The sequence below is a fragment of the Diceros bicornis genome, chromosome 1 (genome assembly GCF_020826845.1).
Source record: "Diceros bicornis minor isolate mBicDic1 chromosome 1, mDicBic1.mat.cur, whole genome shotgun sequence".
NCBI classification, from domain to species: Eukaryota; Metazoa; Chordata; class Mammalia; order Perissodactyla; family Rhinocerotidae; genus Diceros; species Diceros bicornis.
The window spans coordinates 54327706-54347311 of NC_080740.1; the positions used below are offsets into that span (position 1 = coordinate 54327706).

A 19606-nucleotide genomic window follows, 5' to 3' on the forward strand; every position below is an offset into this window, starting at 1 on the left:
TATGGAGAGCGTTTCTGAGACACTCTCCTCCGAGTTTGACAAAGCAGCCCCAGCTGGGTTGGTTTTTAGGGTCAGGGAAAGGCCAATCTATTTACACACCTTTGCTGAGGCGCATGGAGGGGCGGTGATGGGGCCGGGATTAATGAGCAGTTTTATTGCCTCGCCTGTCAGGAGGGTCATTTGATATTCTTTTGATATTGGGGGCCCCCAGAAGCAAACACAAGTCTAGGTTATAAATAGAAGAAAAGCCAAAGAAAAGGTGGCCTCGCCCCTTGCCATTGAGCATTTCCCTTTCTTCTCAGCCAGGGGTGGGCCAGGACCCCCCTCCCACCCCTGGTGCCTTCAGGAGATCGCTCGAAGGCAGGCGGCACCAAGGCCAGCTCCCAAGATAACGCTGGCTGGTGGCACCTGGCCGTGAAAATTAAACATCGCAGTCACTAATGAATAAATCGGCCACGCCATCCCCCAGCCACTGCTGCCTCTGATGAGAGCAGGCCCATTCAGGGTGACTGACGATGCAGCCTGAGGGACAAACAAGGAAAGGAGAGGATAGCCTGTCCACCCCCGCCCCCGCCACTGACTGGCCCAGTCCGATCTTCCACCCTCCCAAGAAAGGCTGACTGAAGAACAGAACAGCCCTAGGACCCCAGGATTGGAAGGGGCATGACTGGATGAGAGAGGGAAATCACTGCCCATTTCGGGTTTTTTTTTGTTTTTCTTCTTTGCCTTGGTGTAAGCCAGTTTCTCTGTCGGAGCTGAGGGTAGACACGACTGAACACGGCCACCTGATCCTGAACGAGAGGGAGGAATTCTGCCAGATAAACAAATCCACAGGTGGACGGTCCTGCCTGCTGGGGATGGGGTTGGAGTGGGGTGCACAAGTGGGCTGCAGACCTGGGCCCTCAGCAGAGGGGACACAGGTAGCTACCCCTACTGGGGCTGAGAGGCCTGTGTGCCATCTTGCCATTTATCACCTATCACCTTGCTCTCTTGGCCTAGAAGATTCCAGCCTTTCCTACAAAGTCCAGCTTTAGGTTATCTGCTCCAAGAAACCCTCCCTGAACCAGTGAGCACAACGCTCTCCTCTAAGCTCCTGCCCGTTGAGCAGGCCCTTCTCGGGTCCTCCACTCTGCTGGACAGAGGTCATGTCTCACCTCCCTTTGCAAGAGGCACCCATCTGAGGCCTCATACACAGTAGGTACCCAGTAAATCCTTCTTGGCCACTGGGTTGCTTTAGAAACACATTTCTATTCGCCTACATCCAACAGGTTCTGTTTACACCACCACTGCTGGCCACACAGGACCTGTCAGTGAATAGGCGAGAATGCCTATAACTGGAGCTGACTTTGGGGGTGCATCCCAAAGGAGAGGCCAGCTCCGAGGGTCGGGGAGTGGGGACAGCTGTGGCAACTGGGTTCAAATCCCAGCCCCACCATTGATAGCTGTGTGATCTTAGGGAATACGCTTTACTTCTGTGTTGTAGTTTTCCCATCTGTAAAGCAGAGATAGTATTACCGACCTCCTAGGGTTACCATGAGAAGCAGATGAAGTGACGGATGTAGAGGACCGGTGTGTGTGCATGCATACACACACAGTAGTTACCATTGTCAGTTTAGTCGCAGTTGGAGCCACGGCGCTGTGTTAGATTGCAGATGTCATTTACAGGGGCTCACGGAGGAGTGCTGAGGAATCATCTGGATTTTTCAGGGCAGAGCCCAGCTGTCAGGGGCAAGGATTGCTCCTCAGAAACAAGTGGGGGGAGGGGTGTCGTTGTCTGCCTAGTGCCACGTCAGATGTGTCACATGGCCCCGAGGTCGGGTTTAGGGGGCTCAGGCACAGTGACAATGTGACAGCTCTGCTCCACAGCATTCACCCTAAGTCTGCCTCTGACACAGCTTACAGCAAAGGGGAGGGCTGGGGACAACCATTACTCTCTATAAACCGAGTCTCTCCCCTCACAGAATAATTTCATTTTTGGTAAATTTTACTAACTGCAAACTTGTCTTTTGAATACAGGCATGTGTGCATTTCCAGTGGTTCCTTGCAGTTACACCAATTTTTTTAAAGTAATGAGCTGTTTTCTTTTTCCCCTGTAAACATCAGGCTGACATCAGAGGCCAATTTCTGATCCCAGTTTTAAAAACTAACTGGGTGGTTTAGAGATGATGGGAATCCCAGGCGGCTGGTTGGCTCTCTCTCCCTTGGTTTCATTGAAAAGAATTTCTTCAGTGAGCTCACATCTCAGGGGCACGATGCACTTTGGATTATTGAAAGTTTAGGAACATTTAGGTGATTATGGTGAATAATTCACGCAAATCCTGACAAATGCAATTTATTCTTTTGTGCAAGCACAAGGAAGAGCAGACACCAGCTGGCTTTCCTATTGACTTCCCAATCCTTTTAGCGACATCTAGTGGAGGATCTCTGCTAAATGCAGGATTTGTCCTGTGGTGTTCCAAGTTAAGGAAAAGCAATTCACCAACAAGCCATTTAAACCTCATTTCCACCTGTGTTTCAGTCTCCGCGTTAGAAATACCACCAAGGCCACATGGACTCTCCCTTGTTGCTGATGGGAGTGTGCCATCAGGGGCCCTGTATCACAGTGGTCAGCACCTCTACGTTTGAATCTGATTGTCACTTGTTAGCAGTGTGATAACAAGCAAGTTAGTTAACTTCTCCCAGCCTCAGTCTTCTCAACTGTAAAATGGCTCTAATAACAGGACCTGCCCTCTAGGGTTCTCACAAGGATGAACTGAAATGATGCCCATAAGGGACTCAACAGGGCCTGGCACAAGTCAGTAATCAGTATTACCAGCTAACAAGAGCACTGTTTATTTCTTGCACCCTACACACCGCAGATCCCACCTGCAGAAACAACACTCGGGTGAATGGCTGCACAGTATGGTCTGTCCAAGCAAATAGTGTGCAAATATTATTTATAAAGTGGTATCATTTTAAGATGCATCTCCTTGCAAAGACAATGATCAACTTTCTCTCTCTATTTTTGCCAAACTCTAATCAAAAAGTAGGAATATGTAACCCAGACCCAGTAAAGATCTTGGAAAAAATATAAAAGTCTTAACACCTTACATTTTAGGAGAAACTTGGAAAAATCATCTTTCAAGTTTGACTTATAAGTAGTTGGCCGTTCATTGAAAAGATTGGTTGTGTGATGGCTTAGAACATGTATTTTGATTTCATTAGGCACAGTGTGGAAAGGAAAAATGATCCGGTACATTCATTCATTATGTGCACTGTGCTGTATATTTCCTCCTGGTTAAAGTCGGCTTTAGAAGCAGGCACGTGTCTTTTTAAAGAGATAGAGCAGTCTTCTGTGCATTTTAGGGAAATTCAGATTAAGGTGAAAGAACATTTTGAAGCAAATAGTGTCTGTGTTTTGCTCAGTTTAGGTAACAAGAGTTTAGCTACTCTGGTCCAGCTGGGATCTTTCTAAATAATCCACATCCCTAAACACCTACAGCTGCGAGAAGGCATGTACAAGTTGGAAGCACATCTTGGGGACCTTGGCAGTGGCACCTTGCCCTTGGAAAGCTCCTGTCATCAGCGACCTCATTCTGTAGGAATGACAGGCCCAACACAGCCCTGGCAGAAGGCTTGAGGCTTCTGCAGCTCCATGCGGCAAGTGGCCCAGAGGCACTGGGCCCAGCCATGAGCCAGAGAGAAGGCCAGGAGGGGGCAGATGGCAAGAGAGAGCTGGGCTCAGGGTCTGAAGACCTGGGCTTGAGTATCGGCCCGCCACTTGCCACCCGCATGGCTTTCAGTGTATCTGCTTCCTCTTCCATGAGATGGGGTAACACCCTTGCCCAAGTGTCACAAGGATGAAAGGAGAGACATCACATGAACTCCCTCTACCAGCCACTGGGGCCTGAGGATGCCCCTCCCCCTAGGCTGCAGCGGCCACCTGGGTGCTTCCTGGGAGTGGGCTGCTCCACCCCGGGCCCTCATTCCTGTGACAAGGGCAGCCGATTTAGGGCTCAGGGCAACTTGAAACATGCCAGTCACAACAACATTTTAACATTTTACTAAATCAATTCACACAAATTCCAAATTGCAAATATAATTAAGGACAACAGATTCTGTTCTGCCTTTTAAATCTTTCATTTTCAAATCCATCATTAAGACAAAAAGTAAACAAAAATTAAGTCTGCTGCAAATTCATGATCTTTCTTCTTGAGAAAAAAAAAGGAACATTATAGTAAAAAGAACGCCACTGAGTGTACGATAAAGCACCACAACACACGGTTACAAAATGGGCTTCCTGGATTCTGCCACATGTAGAGGACACTGCTCTCCCCGCTGCTCTGCGTCAAGCGGGATTTCATTAAAATAAAACTATAAAATCTCCTAGGTTACACTAAAGTCAGACACGGTCTGGAACACAGTGCTTAACAACAGTAATGCCAACTATCAGTGCTAACGTAAAAACATTTTAGAAGGTCAAAAACAATTAAACTGGAAACCAAAACCTTATTTTCCCTAGATGAGCAAAATTGAAAATGAAAGGGTTCCCGCCTCCCAAGAGGAGTGAAGGGGATTTTTTTTTTTTTCTTTCTTTCAGCTGGAGGCGGGGGACACGGTGCGGGCTGGTTCTGTAGTTCCTCCGCCTAGTTGGCATCCAGCTTGGCCATTTCCTGCACGTAGATGCCTATACTCTCGCTGTCAAAAAGCACAAAATATACTGTTTTGATGGAAGAGGACATTGTTGACACAAAGTAACTAGAGATGGCCTTCAGAATCAGCTGAGCCGCCGTCTGCTTCGGAAAACCGTTCCTGCAGGAGGGAGAACAGGGCTCAGTGACTAGGGAGGGCACAGCCGCCAGGGCACCTGCACCTCCCACCCACCCCCTCCCTCCAGGAGGCCCTCAAGGCCATTTGTGCCGCAGCTCGCCGCATGTCCGGTCAGTGTACATTAGCGGTGTGAGGCCCTGTGGCTGCTCATACACAAGAGTGAGAAAGCCCAGTGCCCACCAGGCAGGGGAAGGGTGAATGGGCAGAGAACTGTGACCCACAGGAGAATGTTCCATGTGCTCTCAGAGAAAGGAGGCAGGCCAGGAAGTTTCTGAAAGGCAACCAGCAAGCAGACAGGATCTGGGTTTCGAGGCAAGTGGTGTGTGTTAGTCTCCCAAGGGCAGCGTGACCTCCTCTGTTTCTTTTCCCAACATCACTGTGACCAGCACGGGCCTTGGGACACAGCCCTGCTCTCAAAGGCCCCCGTGCGTTGGCTGGAGCTTCTCCAGGAAGGCAGTGGCCTCCGTCCGCTAAGCAGAGGGTTAAGCCCTTCACACAGGCCTTTAGATTTCGTGGGTGCGGGGCCGCTGGCCAGGAATGCAGCCCCCAGCACACATCAGAGTGTACCACACCAAAGGCCAGGACGTTGGGGAGATGTGGGTGCACAGAACAACTCCAGGACAAGTGGGCCCTTCATCTCAAGGGATGGCATCCAAGTCTCCAAGCCAAACTGGTGTGAATTCACACACATTTCCATTTAAAGTAAATGTCACGTGGCAACTTTGGAGGTAGGAGCTCAGAACGTAAGCAAGAATCTGCAATCAGGCTAGAAAGACTGGCACGCCTTGCTCCACGTGTGTCCGAGGCTATTCCTGGGCAGCACTGCAGGTGCAGGACCCAGGTGGCCCAAGACAACAGTGGCAGTAACGGGGCAACTTGCCTAGTCTGGCGGGTGGAGATAATGTGGGCTGTGGAGCCAGTGGCCCTGGATTCAAACCCCTACTGACCCCAGTTTACAGTTAAGGAACTGAGGGTGAGCGTTTGGGGCCAGTTTTCATGGGAATTTCTCGTGCATTGGCAGAGCTACAGTCTTCAATCTGCCCTGAGCCTGTGGACCCGTTGGTATCCAAAGTGCTGGGCCAACCTCCCAGTTTCAGCTGGGACTCTCTTTCAGATGGAGTACTGCCGCCAGGTGAGAGGTTTTCCAATGTGTAAGGTGTGGGATTTCTTAGAACACTCCTAGTCGCACTCACTAAGTGCCTATGAGTTTTGAATGACCAGGCTGGTTCCCCTGGAAAGCCACACCTGTTCTAGTGTCTTCAGTGCCCGGAGCATTTCAGAGCCACAGGAGAAAACCATTCTTGTGACTTGCTTTTGGTCAAATAGGGTTTCATCTGGCTTAATGACAGACCCTTAGTAACTTCTGGATGCTTCAGAAGTGAAGTTCATTCTTGGCAGACAAGGGTTGTCACCCCAGGACATGTTCCCAGCCTGTGCAGAGGAGCCTGTGGGCAATAGTGGGGTGTGACTGCTCCCTCACACACAGGCAGCTCCTCCTCGGCCATATGGCACCCCTGCCAGGCAGCCAGCACACACAGGCCAATGAGGAACACGATTCAGAGACTGAATGAAGAGCTTCAGAGGTGTTCCAGCCAGGACAGTGCTCAGACAGGCACAGCTTCCTCCTGGGGAGATCCTGAGGCTCTGTCTACCACCAGAGTTGGGAGGGCAACCAATAGGTGGCCTGGCATGGAGGGTAGTTGGGACAGAGCAGGAAGAAGGGCTTTGGGGAAAGGTGGGGTCATTCCCCTCACACCCTTGCCCTCTCAGCTCTGCAAGCTCAGTCTGAGAAGAAGCTGTTCTCACCACACCTGACACAGCTGCATTGACCATTGTCACGAGAGTCGAGGAGCACAGAAGATAGATAGGCTGTCCAGAACAAGACACATGATGGGAAGTGCTCGAGGAAGTAAACTCGACCTTCCATTTTCGGGAGGGGCATCTCCCTGGTGAGTGTGTTCTCAGGGGAATGAGTGCGAGTGTGGTGGGGAGCCCAACTCACACCCCCTGTGGGGTGTGTGGGGGTGTAGGGGCTGTCCTTCCTCCACCCGGCCCCACTCCTGAGAGAGGGACTAGGGCCAGCTTTTGGGGAGGGGTGTGCAGGCACAGGGTCATAGGGCCACTAGAATAACGGCCCATTTTAAGTGTCTCACCAAGAGCAAATGTTTATTTTCCTGCTGTATATACAGCTGCTGCCCAACGGACTCATCAGATTACAACCATTAACTTCATCCCTGGTGACAAAAGCCTGAGGAGGAGGCACCCAGCAGCCAGACATGCAGGAGTGGGAACCTTCCAGAAGCTGCAGCAGGACAGGCAGCTCAGCCGGCTGGAAGCAGCCTGCACTGGGGCCAAGGGAACCCTGAGGGCTTCTGGACCAGGTAGAGCTGGATCTGTGGACAGGACCTGGCTGGGGGGGCAGCTGAGCGGAGCTGCTTTCTGCATTGGAAGCCCCAGACCATGCTCCCCAGTGAGGGTGCCCTCCTGCCTGCCCATCTCTGCCTTGTACCTGCACAGGGGAGCAGGGCTGAGGTGAGGGCCTGTGGAACCTCCCTGAAGTCTGCTGTGTGGCCCGATGGTCCCAGCCCACCTCCTCCTGTGTTGGTGAAGCCTGAGCTGCCCTGAGCAGGGCTTCATTAGCTGCCCCCACCCTCCCTGTGGCTGGTCTGCCCAAGCCCAGTGAGATATGGTGCGATGCAAACACCCTGGGCCCTCTGCCCCTGCTGACCCAAGGGCCTCCCTGGAGCCCCCCAAACATGCCAGTCCCTCCTACCTGAGCCCAGCACTTTCTGACACAGACCTTCTCCCACAGCTTTCCAGTCCCCTGCCTCAGACCCTTGAAAGGGGTGTGTGACTTCCAGTGAGGGAATGTTCTTTCCTGTTCCTCTACATCAAGAGGTCCCAGTTTTAACCTGTATCAGGACCATGGAGGGCTTGTGGAAAAGCAGGTTGCTTTTTCCCGGGGCTCCACCCCGGGAGTCTGATTCAGCAGGTCTGGGGACCACCCTTTGAGAATCACTGTTCTACATGGAGCCAGCACGGACTTGATAATTTGAGCTTGCAGGGGGAGCCCAAAGGTTAAGAACCTGCAAGTGGGGGACAAAGGTGGGGTCAAAGGTTTTAGACCTGCACGGCCCACACCTGCATGCTCTACTGTTAGTGGAGCACGGGCTCGTCTGGACTTGTCCTTCGAGGTTGCTGTTGGGTGAATGTGAATCTGACTGTTTCCAGGAAATCCTCTTGTGGACAAACCCCTCCCTCTGTCCTAGGCAGCCACAGCCTAAAGAAGAAACCCAGCCATGGGACTGTGGCTGCTCTGCAGGCTGCCAGGAAGGACTGGCGAAGGTAACAGGTTTCCTAATGTCTTCAGGTGGGGCTCCAAAACGTTTTCTAGTAGCCACAGTTGGAAGTGTATGTAATAAAAGAGAATGTATAAGGAGATGCTCTCACAAGAGTGCTTTACATGTAGAGCCCTGCACCCTCAAGACAGGGGCAGCTGTGGTGCATGCAGTGGCCAGGCAGCCCCTGCCCTCTCCAGGGCAGAGCAGCAGAGGGGTGAGGAGCACAGGCCCTAAAGCTGCACAGGACTGGAGTCTGGGCCCTGTCGCTGTGCCTTGCTTCCCCTTCTGGGGAAATGGGGTAGGTAATCAAAGTACCTATTACTTGGGGAGGCTGTGGGTACTGAACAAGATAATGCCCGGAGTCCTCAATCAACAGTGTTCTCTATAAAGTAGGTGGTCTCGAAGGGTCTTTCTAAAGGTTCACAGTAGAAACCTGCCCCCCTTCAAGGCCCCGTGACAGCTGGGACTGGGAGACTGCTGTTGTCACTGCAGTTATCCTGCGCTGACGAAGTCAGCATCAGGCCCCCAGAAAGCTGTGTCTGGGTCTGCAGCCCAGTCCTCTTGGAGGCTGACAGCTTGAAGTGTTGGCATGCCGTGGTGTGGCAGGGCGACGGAGGGGTTCCCTGGCGCAGCGCTGACCAGCTCGGAGAGCCACTTGCCTACAGTGTCTCACTCATCTTTTGGCTTCTTGGGTGGTTGGGTTCCCTTGTTGGTTGCATAACCACAGCCCCTCTGAACAACTATCCCTGCTCTGGCAGGTCTGTGTGCCTTCCTCCTCCATCTCAGACCTACTGCCTCTGTGACAGTAACTCTGTCCTACAGCTGCACCGTGTCTGACTTCTAGACAAGACTAGATCCTACCTCTGCTAAGATGCAACAGACCAAGAAGGGATAAGGGCTTCTGCTCTAGAGTCAAAATTCAGGTTTGAATCCCAGCTGCCCTTGGGCAGGGCCATCAACTTCTCTAAACATTAGTTTCCTCGACTGGAAAATAGGTACCTCGACAGGACACACGGTGACAACAACAATGGTGGTGATGCCAGGGATGCTGCTGCCCCCAAAAGGTGAGTGTCCCTCATATTCCCTCAGCCCCTGACCTAGTCTGCTGTGGGCTATAGTTACAGCATATGCCTTAAGTTCCCCTGCAGCCAAGTGGCTTAGACTTTGACATTTTTGTGAGGAAGATCAGCCCTGAGCTAACATCCATGCCAATCCTCCTCTTTTTGCCGAGGAAGACTGGCCCTGAGCTAACAACCGTGCCCATCTTCCTCCAATTTTATGTGGGATGCTGCCACAGCATGGCCTGACAAGTGGTGCACACCTGGGATCCGAACCCGGGCCGCCAGCACTGGGCACTTAACTGCTATGCCACGGGGCCGGCCCTGACTTTGACTTTTTTTTTTTTTTTACCTTGCCATAAACAGACTAAGAGATGTCTGAGCTTCCCCTGAAGTCACTCCAGTTGTGTCTGGATTGGCCTCAGTTTCTGTAGCCTGGTACAAGGGGACACTATGGGCTATCTATCTCCATCTGGCGCCCTCTTGGGTCAGCCTGCTCAGTGATGGCTGGAGGCCATACACATGGGTTCCCACCTGGATGGCAGGGATTCTGGGTCCACAAGGGCCACACCACAGAAAAGGTTTTAGTTTCCCCAGCCCTGCTGAGCTCACCCTCCAGGGCCGGGCAAGGCAGGCACCCAGAAATCCAGGCCCAGAGCTGTGTTGAGCAGGCCGATCAGGGACCGTGGAGATTCCTGTGGGAGAGGCTGCATCCTGAGGGTTGGGAAAGTCCAGGGGGACTTTCTGGAGGAGACAGACTAGGAGCTCACCTTGGAAGGCTGGGTAGGAGTAAAGGTGGATTCTAGATGGACTCTGGTTTTCTTGCTGGGCCAGTCCTCCTGTCTGTCTTGGCTTTTTGGGAGATGGATAGGGCTGGTTGTCGTGGAGGCTTGGGTGATATGGGGAGAATGTCCATCAGCCCGTGTGGACACCCTTCTGCTAGGATTAGGTCTCCCTCACACTGTGCTCCTGAGCCTCTCCCTTTCTCCGTGTTCTGTTTGGCTTTGAGTCTGAAGCTGCCCTACCAGAGGCCACTCCATTGACAGGTAAAGACCAGGCTCTCGGGGTCCTGAGCTGAGAGCCGTGGGCTACGAGAGGGGGCAGCTAAAATTCAGAAGGGGGTGATGATGGGCCCAGTGCCCCCCTATAGCTGGAGAGGGGCCGGGCAGCATGACCCCGAAGTGGCCTCGGACCTTCTCTCCCTCCAGGGCTCACGTGTTTTGGTTAATAAGTAATTTTCCCCAGTTCAATTTGTTTCTGTCCTTGAACACCTTTTTTTTTCTTTTTTTGTGAGGAAGATCAGCCCTGAGCTAACATCCATGCTAATCCTCCTCTTTTTGCTGAGGAAGACCACCTCTGAGCTAATATCTATTGCCAATCCTCCTCCTTTTTTTCCCCCTAAGCCCCAGTAGATAGTTGTATGTCACAGCTGCACATCCTTCTAGTTGCTGTATGTGGGACGCCACCTCAGCATGGCCGGAGAAGCGGTGCGTTGGTGCGCGCCCGGGATCCGAACCCAGGCTGCCAGTAGCGGAGCACGCCCACCTAACAGCTAAGCCACAGGGCCGGCCCTGTTTCTGTCCTTTATTGTCCTCTTCTAAGGCCTATGCCGAGGGGGCAGAAAGCCTGCGGCTGATGGCTGAGCAGGTCAGGAATTCCAGGGTGGTCTTTCCAAGGGTCCCTACAATCTGCCCACGTAGAGTGTGCGAGGGCAATGGGGCAACCCTCCAGCAGGATGAGGGGGTGGGTGTGCTGACCACAGGGTCAGGAGGCAGCAGGTCCACGAGCACTGAAGCCAAGTGCCTCTGATCAAACTCTGGCTCTGCCAAGTACAAGCTGTGTGACCTCAGGTGAGTGACTCAACCCCTTTAAGCTTCTGTCTCTTCGCCTTTGAGTGGAATTAACAACAGTGCCCATCTCGTGGGGTTGTTGTGAGATGATGCAGATAAAGGGTTTAACACAGTGCCTGGGACTCATAAATACCCATAAATGGTAGCTTGAAAAAAACAAACTGGCTTTTCTTTTAAGCTCATAAATCTAAGGGAAGTTTAATCAAAGCCCCAACCTAGCTATTCCCTATGTGCTGCCCCTCCAGAGAGGGGTCGCTCCCTAATGTCAAACAGAGCTGAGGGAGTGGGGGTATCCATAAATACTGCAACCAGAATGCCCAGGGACACGATGACCAGATGCCAGAGGTGGTTTCCCAAGGCTGGGGTTACACCCTGGGGTCCCATTTGCCTCCAGTGGGCTCTAAGACTGGCCCGGGGGCCGATGGACTGGAGGGAGGAGTGTAGGGTTGTGGTCGTCCTCCACGTGCCAGAGATGCTGGGCTTCGGCCGAGAGAAAGTGATCCCACAGCTCTTGACCAACATGTTTGCATTTATATAGTTTTAATTCCAACATGACTTTTATGCCAGAGACACTGGATGCCGCAAACAAGCTGTTTTATTTCCTTTCCTAAAACCCGCTGTGATTTACTGGCCGGCTCTGGTGTAATCCCATTCTTTTGTCATGAAAGAGAGGGCAGTTGTTTACACGGCTCTGTGGGGCAAGGTCTGCCTGACAGATGTGGGCCGGGTGGCTGTGCACATGTGCTTGCCTTTGGCATTCCGCCCTCTTAAAAGCTTTCAATTGATTATTTCTTAAAACTTTTTACTCCATGAAAAATGTAAATAAGTTTGTAATAACAGATGCTCTTTTATGAGAATTACTTTTATACTTCATTTAAAAATATCCCAATAGCCATATGAAAGAGTGCGAAATTATTACCTCCAATAAAGGCTCCTATCACTGCTCTCTTCGGAAGCACCTTTCATCAGAGTAGATCAAAGTGCATCCGAAGCACTAATTAACTGAGCCTCAGAACCGTCTCTGAGGAAGGGCAGTCCCCACAGCCTCATTAGCTGATAAGGCAGGCCAGGGACAGAGAGGGTGAATCATTTACCAAAGGTCACACAGCAGCACAGTGCCACAGAACAGACCTTCTATGGGAGGTGGGGGGATGGGAAGGTAGGAGAAGCAGGAAGCTGGCTACTTAGGCTCTGATCCAAAAGCACTTTGGAAAAAGTGGTCTTAAATAGACTCTGGGACTGGCCCTGGCACCTGTTACATATCTCTGTAGTTCTGGGGAAAGTTCAATCTACTGGGTGGTTACTGAACACCTTATGAAGGATGCTTGTCTTTGCCAGGTGCTCTGAGAGCCAACTGAAAGGGCTTTTAGATGCTCTACCTCTGTTAGCTTTTCTTTTAAGATGCATTTAAATAGTGTTTTAAAATGATGTTCAACATATGCTCTTGGCAAAAGAGAACAGAATGAAGTATAGTGATTGGAAGTGTAGACGGCACTCCAGAACAGTGTGTGTGATCGCGTCAGCTCTGGACGTCCCTGCACTGGGCAGTGAAGGGGGTGCAGAGGACAGGGCAGCATGCATGTGGGCATGCGTGAGGGTGGGGCACCAGCAATGAGGTCTCACTTGTCTTCTTCTCAGAGTGCCTCCCCACACACACCGCGGGATGTGGATGTGGATGTGGATGTGGCCGTTTTGGTATTCCAGCTTCTTTTTGCTAGTAAGCCCAAGGAGCGAGCCTGCTCTAACAGCACAGGGCTGAGGGGCTTGCACTCAAAGGAGCACCTGGTGTAGGAGCCATGGCTGCCCAGACCTGCAGGGTCGGGGAGGGAGGGGGGGCCACCCACAGCCCTGAGGGACTGCTGGGGAATGCTCATTCTGCTATTGACGGAGGTAGGCAGTGACAGAGGCTCCAGGGGAAGACCTTTTCCCATATTGGGTCCTCTGGTGGGTCCTGTCAGTCGTGCGTGACCTCCGTGGCGCAGAGAAAGCCCTGGGGCACGGTGGCAGTGGCCAGCTGTGGGCAAGGCCATCTAGGTACAACGTCTGAGCTCTGCTTGAGGATACATCCCAGGGCAATGTGACAGGAAGCTCACCCAGGGCTAGCTCTGCCACTGTCACTTGAGACGTGGGACCTCAGTAATGGCAGCGTTCAGGGAGGCAGAATTATGGGGCCTACCAGGATGAAAATCTACTCTCTCTCCCACTCGTGGGTTTGGAAGGAAAGTGCTTTAAAAAGAGTAGCTTTCTATAAATACAAGGAATGTTTCTGAGGACTGTTACTGAGGCTGGCCCAGGAGGACGGTGCAGCCTGTGGTCATGCACAGTTGGTGTCCTGGGAAGCCGTGCTGCCCTTGCAGAGCCCTGCCTTCCTTGGGTACTGGGAGGGATCGAAGGCAGAGACCCAAGGAGGCTCACAATCTGGATGGGAAGCCCCAGGTGCAGCCACCTGCCAATCCAGAGCCCTGGGGTGTGGCCCCTCTTGGGCCCAAGATGCCCACAGCTGCAGCCTCTGAAGGCCATTTTCCTTTGCCTCAGAGCTCAATCCAGACCCTTGGCAGGGAGGACCCTAGTGATGGGACACGACCTCAGAGGCAGTGCTGATCCACCAGGCCTTCACATCTTCATCATGGCATAGAGTTCTGAAAGCCCTCTCCCTTCTAAGAGCTCCTTTAATTTTCAGAGAAAACCCAAGATGTCATGTGGGGGGATTATTAGGCCCATTTTACAGAGTAGGGGTTTGGGCTCAGGGTGGGGTTAATTTACATGCCATCACTCAGCTGGGTAGTGGCCTGACCCGGTGCCAGAGCTCAGTGCTGCTCTGACAGGCAGGACCCAATGGACTACATGCTGGCATCTAGGGGTGCACAGCCAGGGAAGTGGGGTGGGGTTGTTGCTGAGTCCTGCCTACCCCAGCAGCTGTTCAAGGACTACACTCTCCCGTGGCGTCCCTCTTAGGGGGGGTCGTGCAGCTCCTCAGGGCCTCGGCGAGTCTACATGGGGATATTTCAGGGCTGCCTGGTGGGGGAGGCCCAGCCCTGTGTCACTGACACATAATTCCCCATTCAGCCCACCAGGTCCTGTCACCTCATTAGAGGGCAGTGAGACAGAGGGAAAGCAAGCAGGTTCTGGAGAGGTGAGGATGCTCGGGGAATACAAAGGTAAGAGACAGAGGGCTTTGCCCCAAGAACGCTGTGGTTTGGGGACAGAACTGTAACAGCTCCAGGCTGGTTCTGGGAGGGGCGCCCTCTTCATTAGTACCCCTGCATTCACACCTCCCTGTCCTCCCCACCCTCTCAGTCTTAGTGTCCTTCAAGACTCACGCTTGGAGCCACCATCTCTGATGGTCCCTGGATACCTGAAGTCTCCTTCTGTGATGACATCTGCTGTCATAACTGAAGTTTTAAATTGTCCTCGGGCTTCCTGTCTCACTGCATCTCTTCAACTGTCCCCACCATGGCTAATGTTTGCATTCTTCCCTATTTTGTGCAAAATTTCAGTGCACTTGCCTGAAAGCAGCCTCAGTCGACCTTGCACAGGCAGAGCTCCACAACCATGGGCCAAATATGTGGAGAAATACATCCCCAGCTGATGTGGTAACAAGCCATGAGCCCTTACCTGCCGCTGCCAATGGATGGAAATGCGATGGACTTCAGCTTCTTATCATCTGCCAGGGCCAAGCAGTTTTTCACTGTTTTTTCCAGAAGTTCCTCACACTTGTCAGCACCCCAGACTGGACTGTTACAGTGGATCACAAACTTGGCGGGCAGGCCATGGCCTGCACTGACAGCGGCTGGAGGGGATGAGACGGGAACAGTTAGTTCTGTCCTCCTGCAAAGCACATGGCACAAGATGCCAACCACAGACCCACTCTCCAGCCACAGCGCGTCTTCCTGGGCCCTCCGATGGCCTGTGTCCAGGGAGGGCCACAGCTGCCCGCCGTGTTGTGATTCCAACGTAAGCTCAGGCTGGAAACTGCTCATCAGTCTTCTCACTCTGGGGGACGCCAAGCCAAGACACACCCCTGGAAAGTTGGCCTCAGGATGCATCACCACCAGGAATTTTAGCCCTGATTATAGCAAGCCCTCTCTCTACCCTCCCAGAAAGCAGAGCCTTAACCATCGAACTTGATCGAATGCGTCAGAATGTTTGTGGCCTCAAATTAATTGCCTCTTGGGGTCGTCAAGCCCCTTTCCTCAAGTGGATTCACGTGCATATAATTATAATGTAGCTGTAAATCTCCCAGACATAGGTCACGATAAACCTATTAGGAAAACTGGACTAACATCTTTGTTGCCCTCCTCTTCTCCCTGACTGACTGATCTTGTTTCGTTTTAACAGAATTAATTAGACTGTCTTTTAAGGATGGAACTATTTTCTCTTCCTGGAAGAGGAGACTTTTTCCAGCTACACATCTCCACAGCAGACCTACTTCCCAAGGTCACTCTCAATCTTGACCTCTTGTCAGATCTAAAGACACTGGCCTTGGGTCTGCTACCCACCAGGAAATGTAACAGGCCAGCCTGGTGTCTCCCAGAGCATGTTCCAGGATTCCTGTCCCCAAAGAGGCAGCGCAAAGAAGGGGGTTCTGAGTACAATGGCTTTGGTGAGTGTGCTGGCTGTACTTCCACATAGGAGCACACTGAAGTCTCCATCCACTCCACTAATACAGTAAGACACCCAAACTTGTTTGTTTGCTCAAGTGTTTCCTAAACCCATTTTGTGAGGGACACCCATCCTCACTATCCAAGGGGTATGAGTTGTTAAGGTCGTGTCACTAGTACAAAAAGAGTGACTGGTGGATAGAGTCTCAAGGTGCGGTAGAAACAGCTTTGAACCAAGAGTCATGGGTCTGAGTTTGAGTCTTGTCTCTGCTCACTGACTGCTTCAAGAACTCTGTGAAGCATTGACCTACAGAAACCTGACACTGGGGGGTTTAATTCACTGGTCTGTCCGCATGAGAAGTCACTGCTAAACTATGCCTGGGAAAAGGCTAGAAAGAAACATGTTAACAGTGATTATCTTTGGACAGTGGAACAGCATTATGTTTTATTATCTTCTTTATACTTTTTAAAACATTGTCTAAAATTGATCTTAAAATCAAGAACAGAATGTGTCTTTGTTATTAAAACAACTAAACATATCTTTAGCCATGCAAAATCTAATGGGTTTGCACGAGCTGTGGCTGAGTTTGCATCAGCTGAGTCTGGTGCATGGCAGCACATCACACCACATGACCCAGGGTCACCAATGGGCTTGAACTGGAGCACCGATGGGAAGATCTCTGGGCTGGCACAGGGAGGTGCTGGGAAGGAGCTGAGGAAAGGCGAGGAGCCCCCAGCTGGGTAGCGTGTGCTCTCCCTTGTTCAATGGAGACTTTGGTGGAACTACCTGGAAAAGCCTGATAATTGTATCCCCCCAACCCCCCAATGCCATGCCCTCTGCAGGAAAAACAGAACTGGCAGAGCAGAGGTCAAAGGCACAGATCAGTAAAGAGAATACCACCCTCTTAGCCCCACCAGGCCCTGTGACTAGCCCAGGCTGGGAGGTCATGTGTAGTCCCTGGGGAAAGAGGGTCACTGGTGTACCCTCAGGGAGGGCTTGTGTGGATATCACAGGGTAATTGGTGATGCCCACATTAAATAAGATTCAGAAAGACAGAATGGGCATTGGGAACCATCTAGTGAGAAGAGAAAACTGGAGACCAAAGAGAGGATGGGAATGGCCTGTCCTCACACAGCTGGTGGGGTGAGCTGGGCCTTACCCCACTGCTCGGACTACCCGGCCCTCGGGTAGCCCTCCTGCACATCCTCCTGACCACCTAAAATGCCAAAATACAGGCTGGCAGCAGTAAGAAGTACCTTGCCTCTGGTTCTTAGCAATAATTTGCCCCACATGAGATTCCAAGTCATTTTCTTACCCCTAGTTCAGGAAAGGTATAATTGGCAAAGGAGAAATATGTATTTATATTTTTCCCATTAAGAACACAGATGGCTGAATGAAAATGATTAATTTGCATCTTTCACCAGCAGTTTTGCAGATGGCTCAGTATCACTGTCTAAAATTCTCTTAGATTTGCCAAACTCGGCTTCTGTAATTCCTTAAAATTTGAGGTCTAGACATCAAACATTCAGAAGCTATTTTAAGTAATAAACAAAAAAAATTGGAAAGGCAATTTTCACAATAAGCTCCCCTGACAATCTGCACGTCATAAAAGTCTAGTTGTAAAGCTAACAGGCTTTCCTCTGCCTCCATCTGAGACATATGTCTGCAGTGCCATGTACCTCTGAATTCTAAGTTGTCTCATAAACTGGTTTCCCTAATACTGCATGTGCCACGCCCAGATAAGCACAGTGCTTCCGCATCTCACCTCCAGCTACTTCCAAGGGCCCGTTCTTTTTCCGGAGTTCCTGAACAGCTTCCACAAACTCCTTGCCACCTTTCTTCTCCAGCGTGTTTCCTAGACAAGGACAGGGCGAGGTCAGATTGCCATTTTTGTGTCTCAGGGCACACACAGACACTTAGCATGTCAGGTGATTGCATACTTTAAATGATCTGACCAGCTAAATTTCCATAAGGCTGCAAAACAGGAACTAAGCCTTGATGGAGTCAGAAAAGTGAAATTTAGAAGGGATTCACCATTGGCCAGTTACCACTCCAGCACTGCTGCTTCATCAAGCTGCCTCTGCTGCCCCTTATTTGGGAGTGCCACAGGGTGACCCTGGACGTGCCAGAAATGCGAGGGAGATGGGAGACGGCTGTTCTGCATGCTTTTCATCGGCATGAGAAACCAGATAGTGCCGGCTTCCAAGGCTGATGCCTCCCCTGGATTTTCTTCTCTATCTCTGGGGAGAACCCCCAAATAAGGAGGTTTTAGAAGCATACCATGCTCCCATCAGGCAGCTAGCTCTCCTCTTGGCAGCAGGCCCAGGAGAAAGCATTCAGATTTGGCCACCTTTGGACCAGCATTATGACCATGCTTAGTTCCTATTTTGCAGCTTTGGTATCATATGTGAATACAAAAAAAAAAAAAATGGCCTCAGACAGTATTTCCTTAATCACACTAATGGTTCAGAATCATTTTAGGTAAAGGGGAGCAACATCAGAAGCAGAGCTTAAAGATGAACTTGTATTACATAAAAGCTTGGAGAGAAGGATGACTGTTTGGGAACAGATTTAAAAAAAAAAAAAAATCCAATGGAGGTAGGGAGCACGTTTTCTTGAATTAGGGAACTTCCTAAGTAATTAATTCCTGCTACAAAAGCCAAGTCCCCAAACAAGATTACCCATACCTATATAAGGTCTGTGGGTTAAGTGTCTCCTGTGGGACAGTGAGCAGAAATCAACGAGGGACAATAGCCAGAATGGGGTCTCAGTCTTCCTTAAGCCCTGATTCCTCAGTTTTGCATATTTTAAAGTACTTTTCCTCACAAGAGGATAAAATACTCCCCTTAAGATTCACCATTTGTCTTGGAAAATTCAAGGTGCACCTGGCACATTCTGGTATGGGTCAGTCAGGGTGCACTGGAATGCACCAGCCCAAATTCTCTTGGGATTCACCCTGTAATGACTAGGTCTGATTATCTTAGAGAAACCTGCCTCATTTGCATGCTTGTTCTGGAGGGGTGTACTAACTCCAGGAAGTGTCTGCAAGGAAAAGCAGACAGCCTGGGCACTGTCACAAATAAGAGCGCCAGGGCTAATGGCAGGCACTGACCAGTAAGCTGCCCCACTGTAGGAAGTCTAGGGTGTACGAATGAACATGACCAGCAGGCTATCACCCACAAGGAGGTCTCAGCCACCTAAGAGAAGGCCTGGCTTTCAGAGAGAGATTAACTTGGGATCCTTGAAGTGGGACCCAGTGTCCCTCATTAACCCAGACTGCCCTCATGCCTTCACCCGTCTTGGAAAGCAGTGAAGTAGGCTATAAGTGGCAGAGGTGTCAGGAGGCAAAACACGTCCTCTCCAGAGACCTTTATCTGCTGCGGCACCAGTGGCGGCTGCTGCGTGTTTCTGACAAAGTTCAGCATCAGAGACAGCAGCTGAATCGGCTTGAGGGAGCAGGTTCGGGCCTCCTGGCTCAACTCCACCCACCAGACAGTGGGGACTTTGAGGATGTAACCCAGGTGAGTGAGGCCCGATTACAGGTTCACCCAAATATCCATGCAACTGAGAACAATAAATCTGAAGTTGAATCCGTGGGATCCCAGATGCTGCTGCCCAGCTGTGCCTGGTCTAGCCTTCCCTCCTAAGCCATTCTCAAGCTGGAGGGAGGGAAACATATGTTCTTTGCGGACCCAAAATATTCCTGCCTTCTCTATCATATCTTCTTTTTTGGGGAGAACTGGGAAATTTGGAAGGTACAATAAAATCAGCACTGTATTAATTGATACTACCAACTCCTTTCTAAAATATAAAATACTAAGAAAACGGGCTGATTTATAATTAAAGGTGTTTTATCTTAGGAAGAGTGTTTAAAATTTTTACTTATAATTAAATCTTGCTTAAATTAGAAGTGAAATTTGCAAGTTACAATACACTCAATACATTT

At 50.8% G+C, this 19606-nt stretch overlaps 1 protein-coding gene across 5 annotated transcripts in view; it reads right to left on the reverse strand.

Annotated features, from left to right (window-relative positions):
- Window positions 1-4026: 4026 nt before the first annotated feature.
- LOC131405640 (core histone macro-H2A.1) overlaps window positions 4027-19606 on the reverse strand; it is a 75949-nt gene continuing 60369 nt past the window's right edge. For all 5 annotated transcript variants that reach the window (XM_058540686.1, XM_058540674.1, XM_058540677.1 and 2 more), the window contains exons 7-9: window positions 17426-17515; window positions 14674-14848; window positions 4027-4791 (exon numbers count right to left, since the gene is read on the reverse strand). In XM_058540686.1, the coding sequence (XP_058396669.1) occupies window positions 4626-4791; window positions 14674-14848; window positions 17426-17515 (431 nt within the window). In that variant the 3' untranslated portion in view covers window positions 4027-4625. The remainder of the gene's footprint in view (window positions 4792-14673; window positions 14849-17425; window positions 17516-19606) is intronic.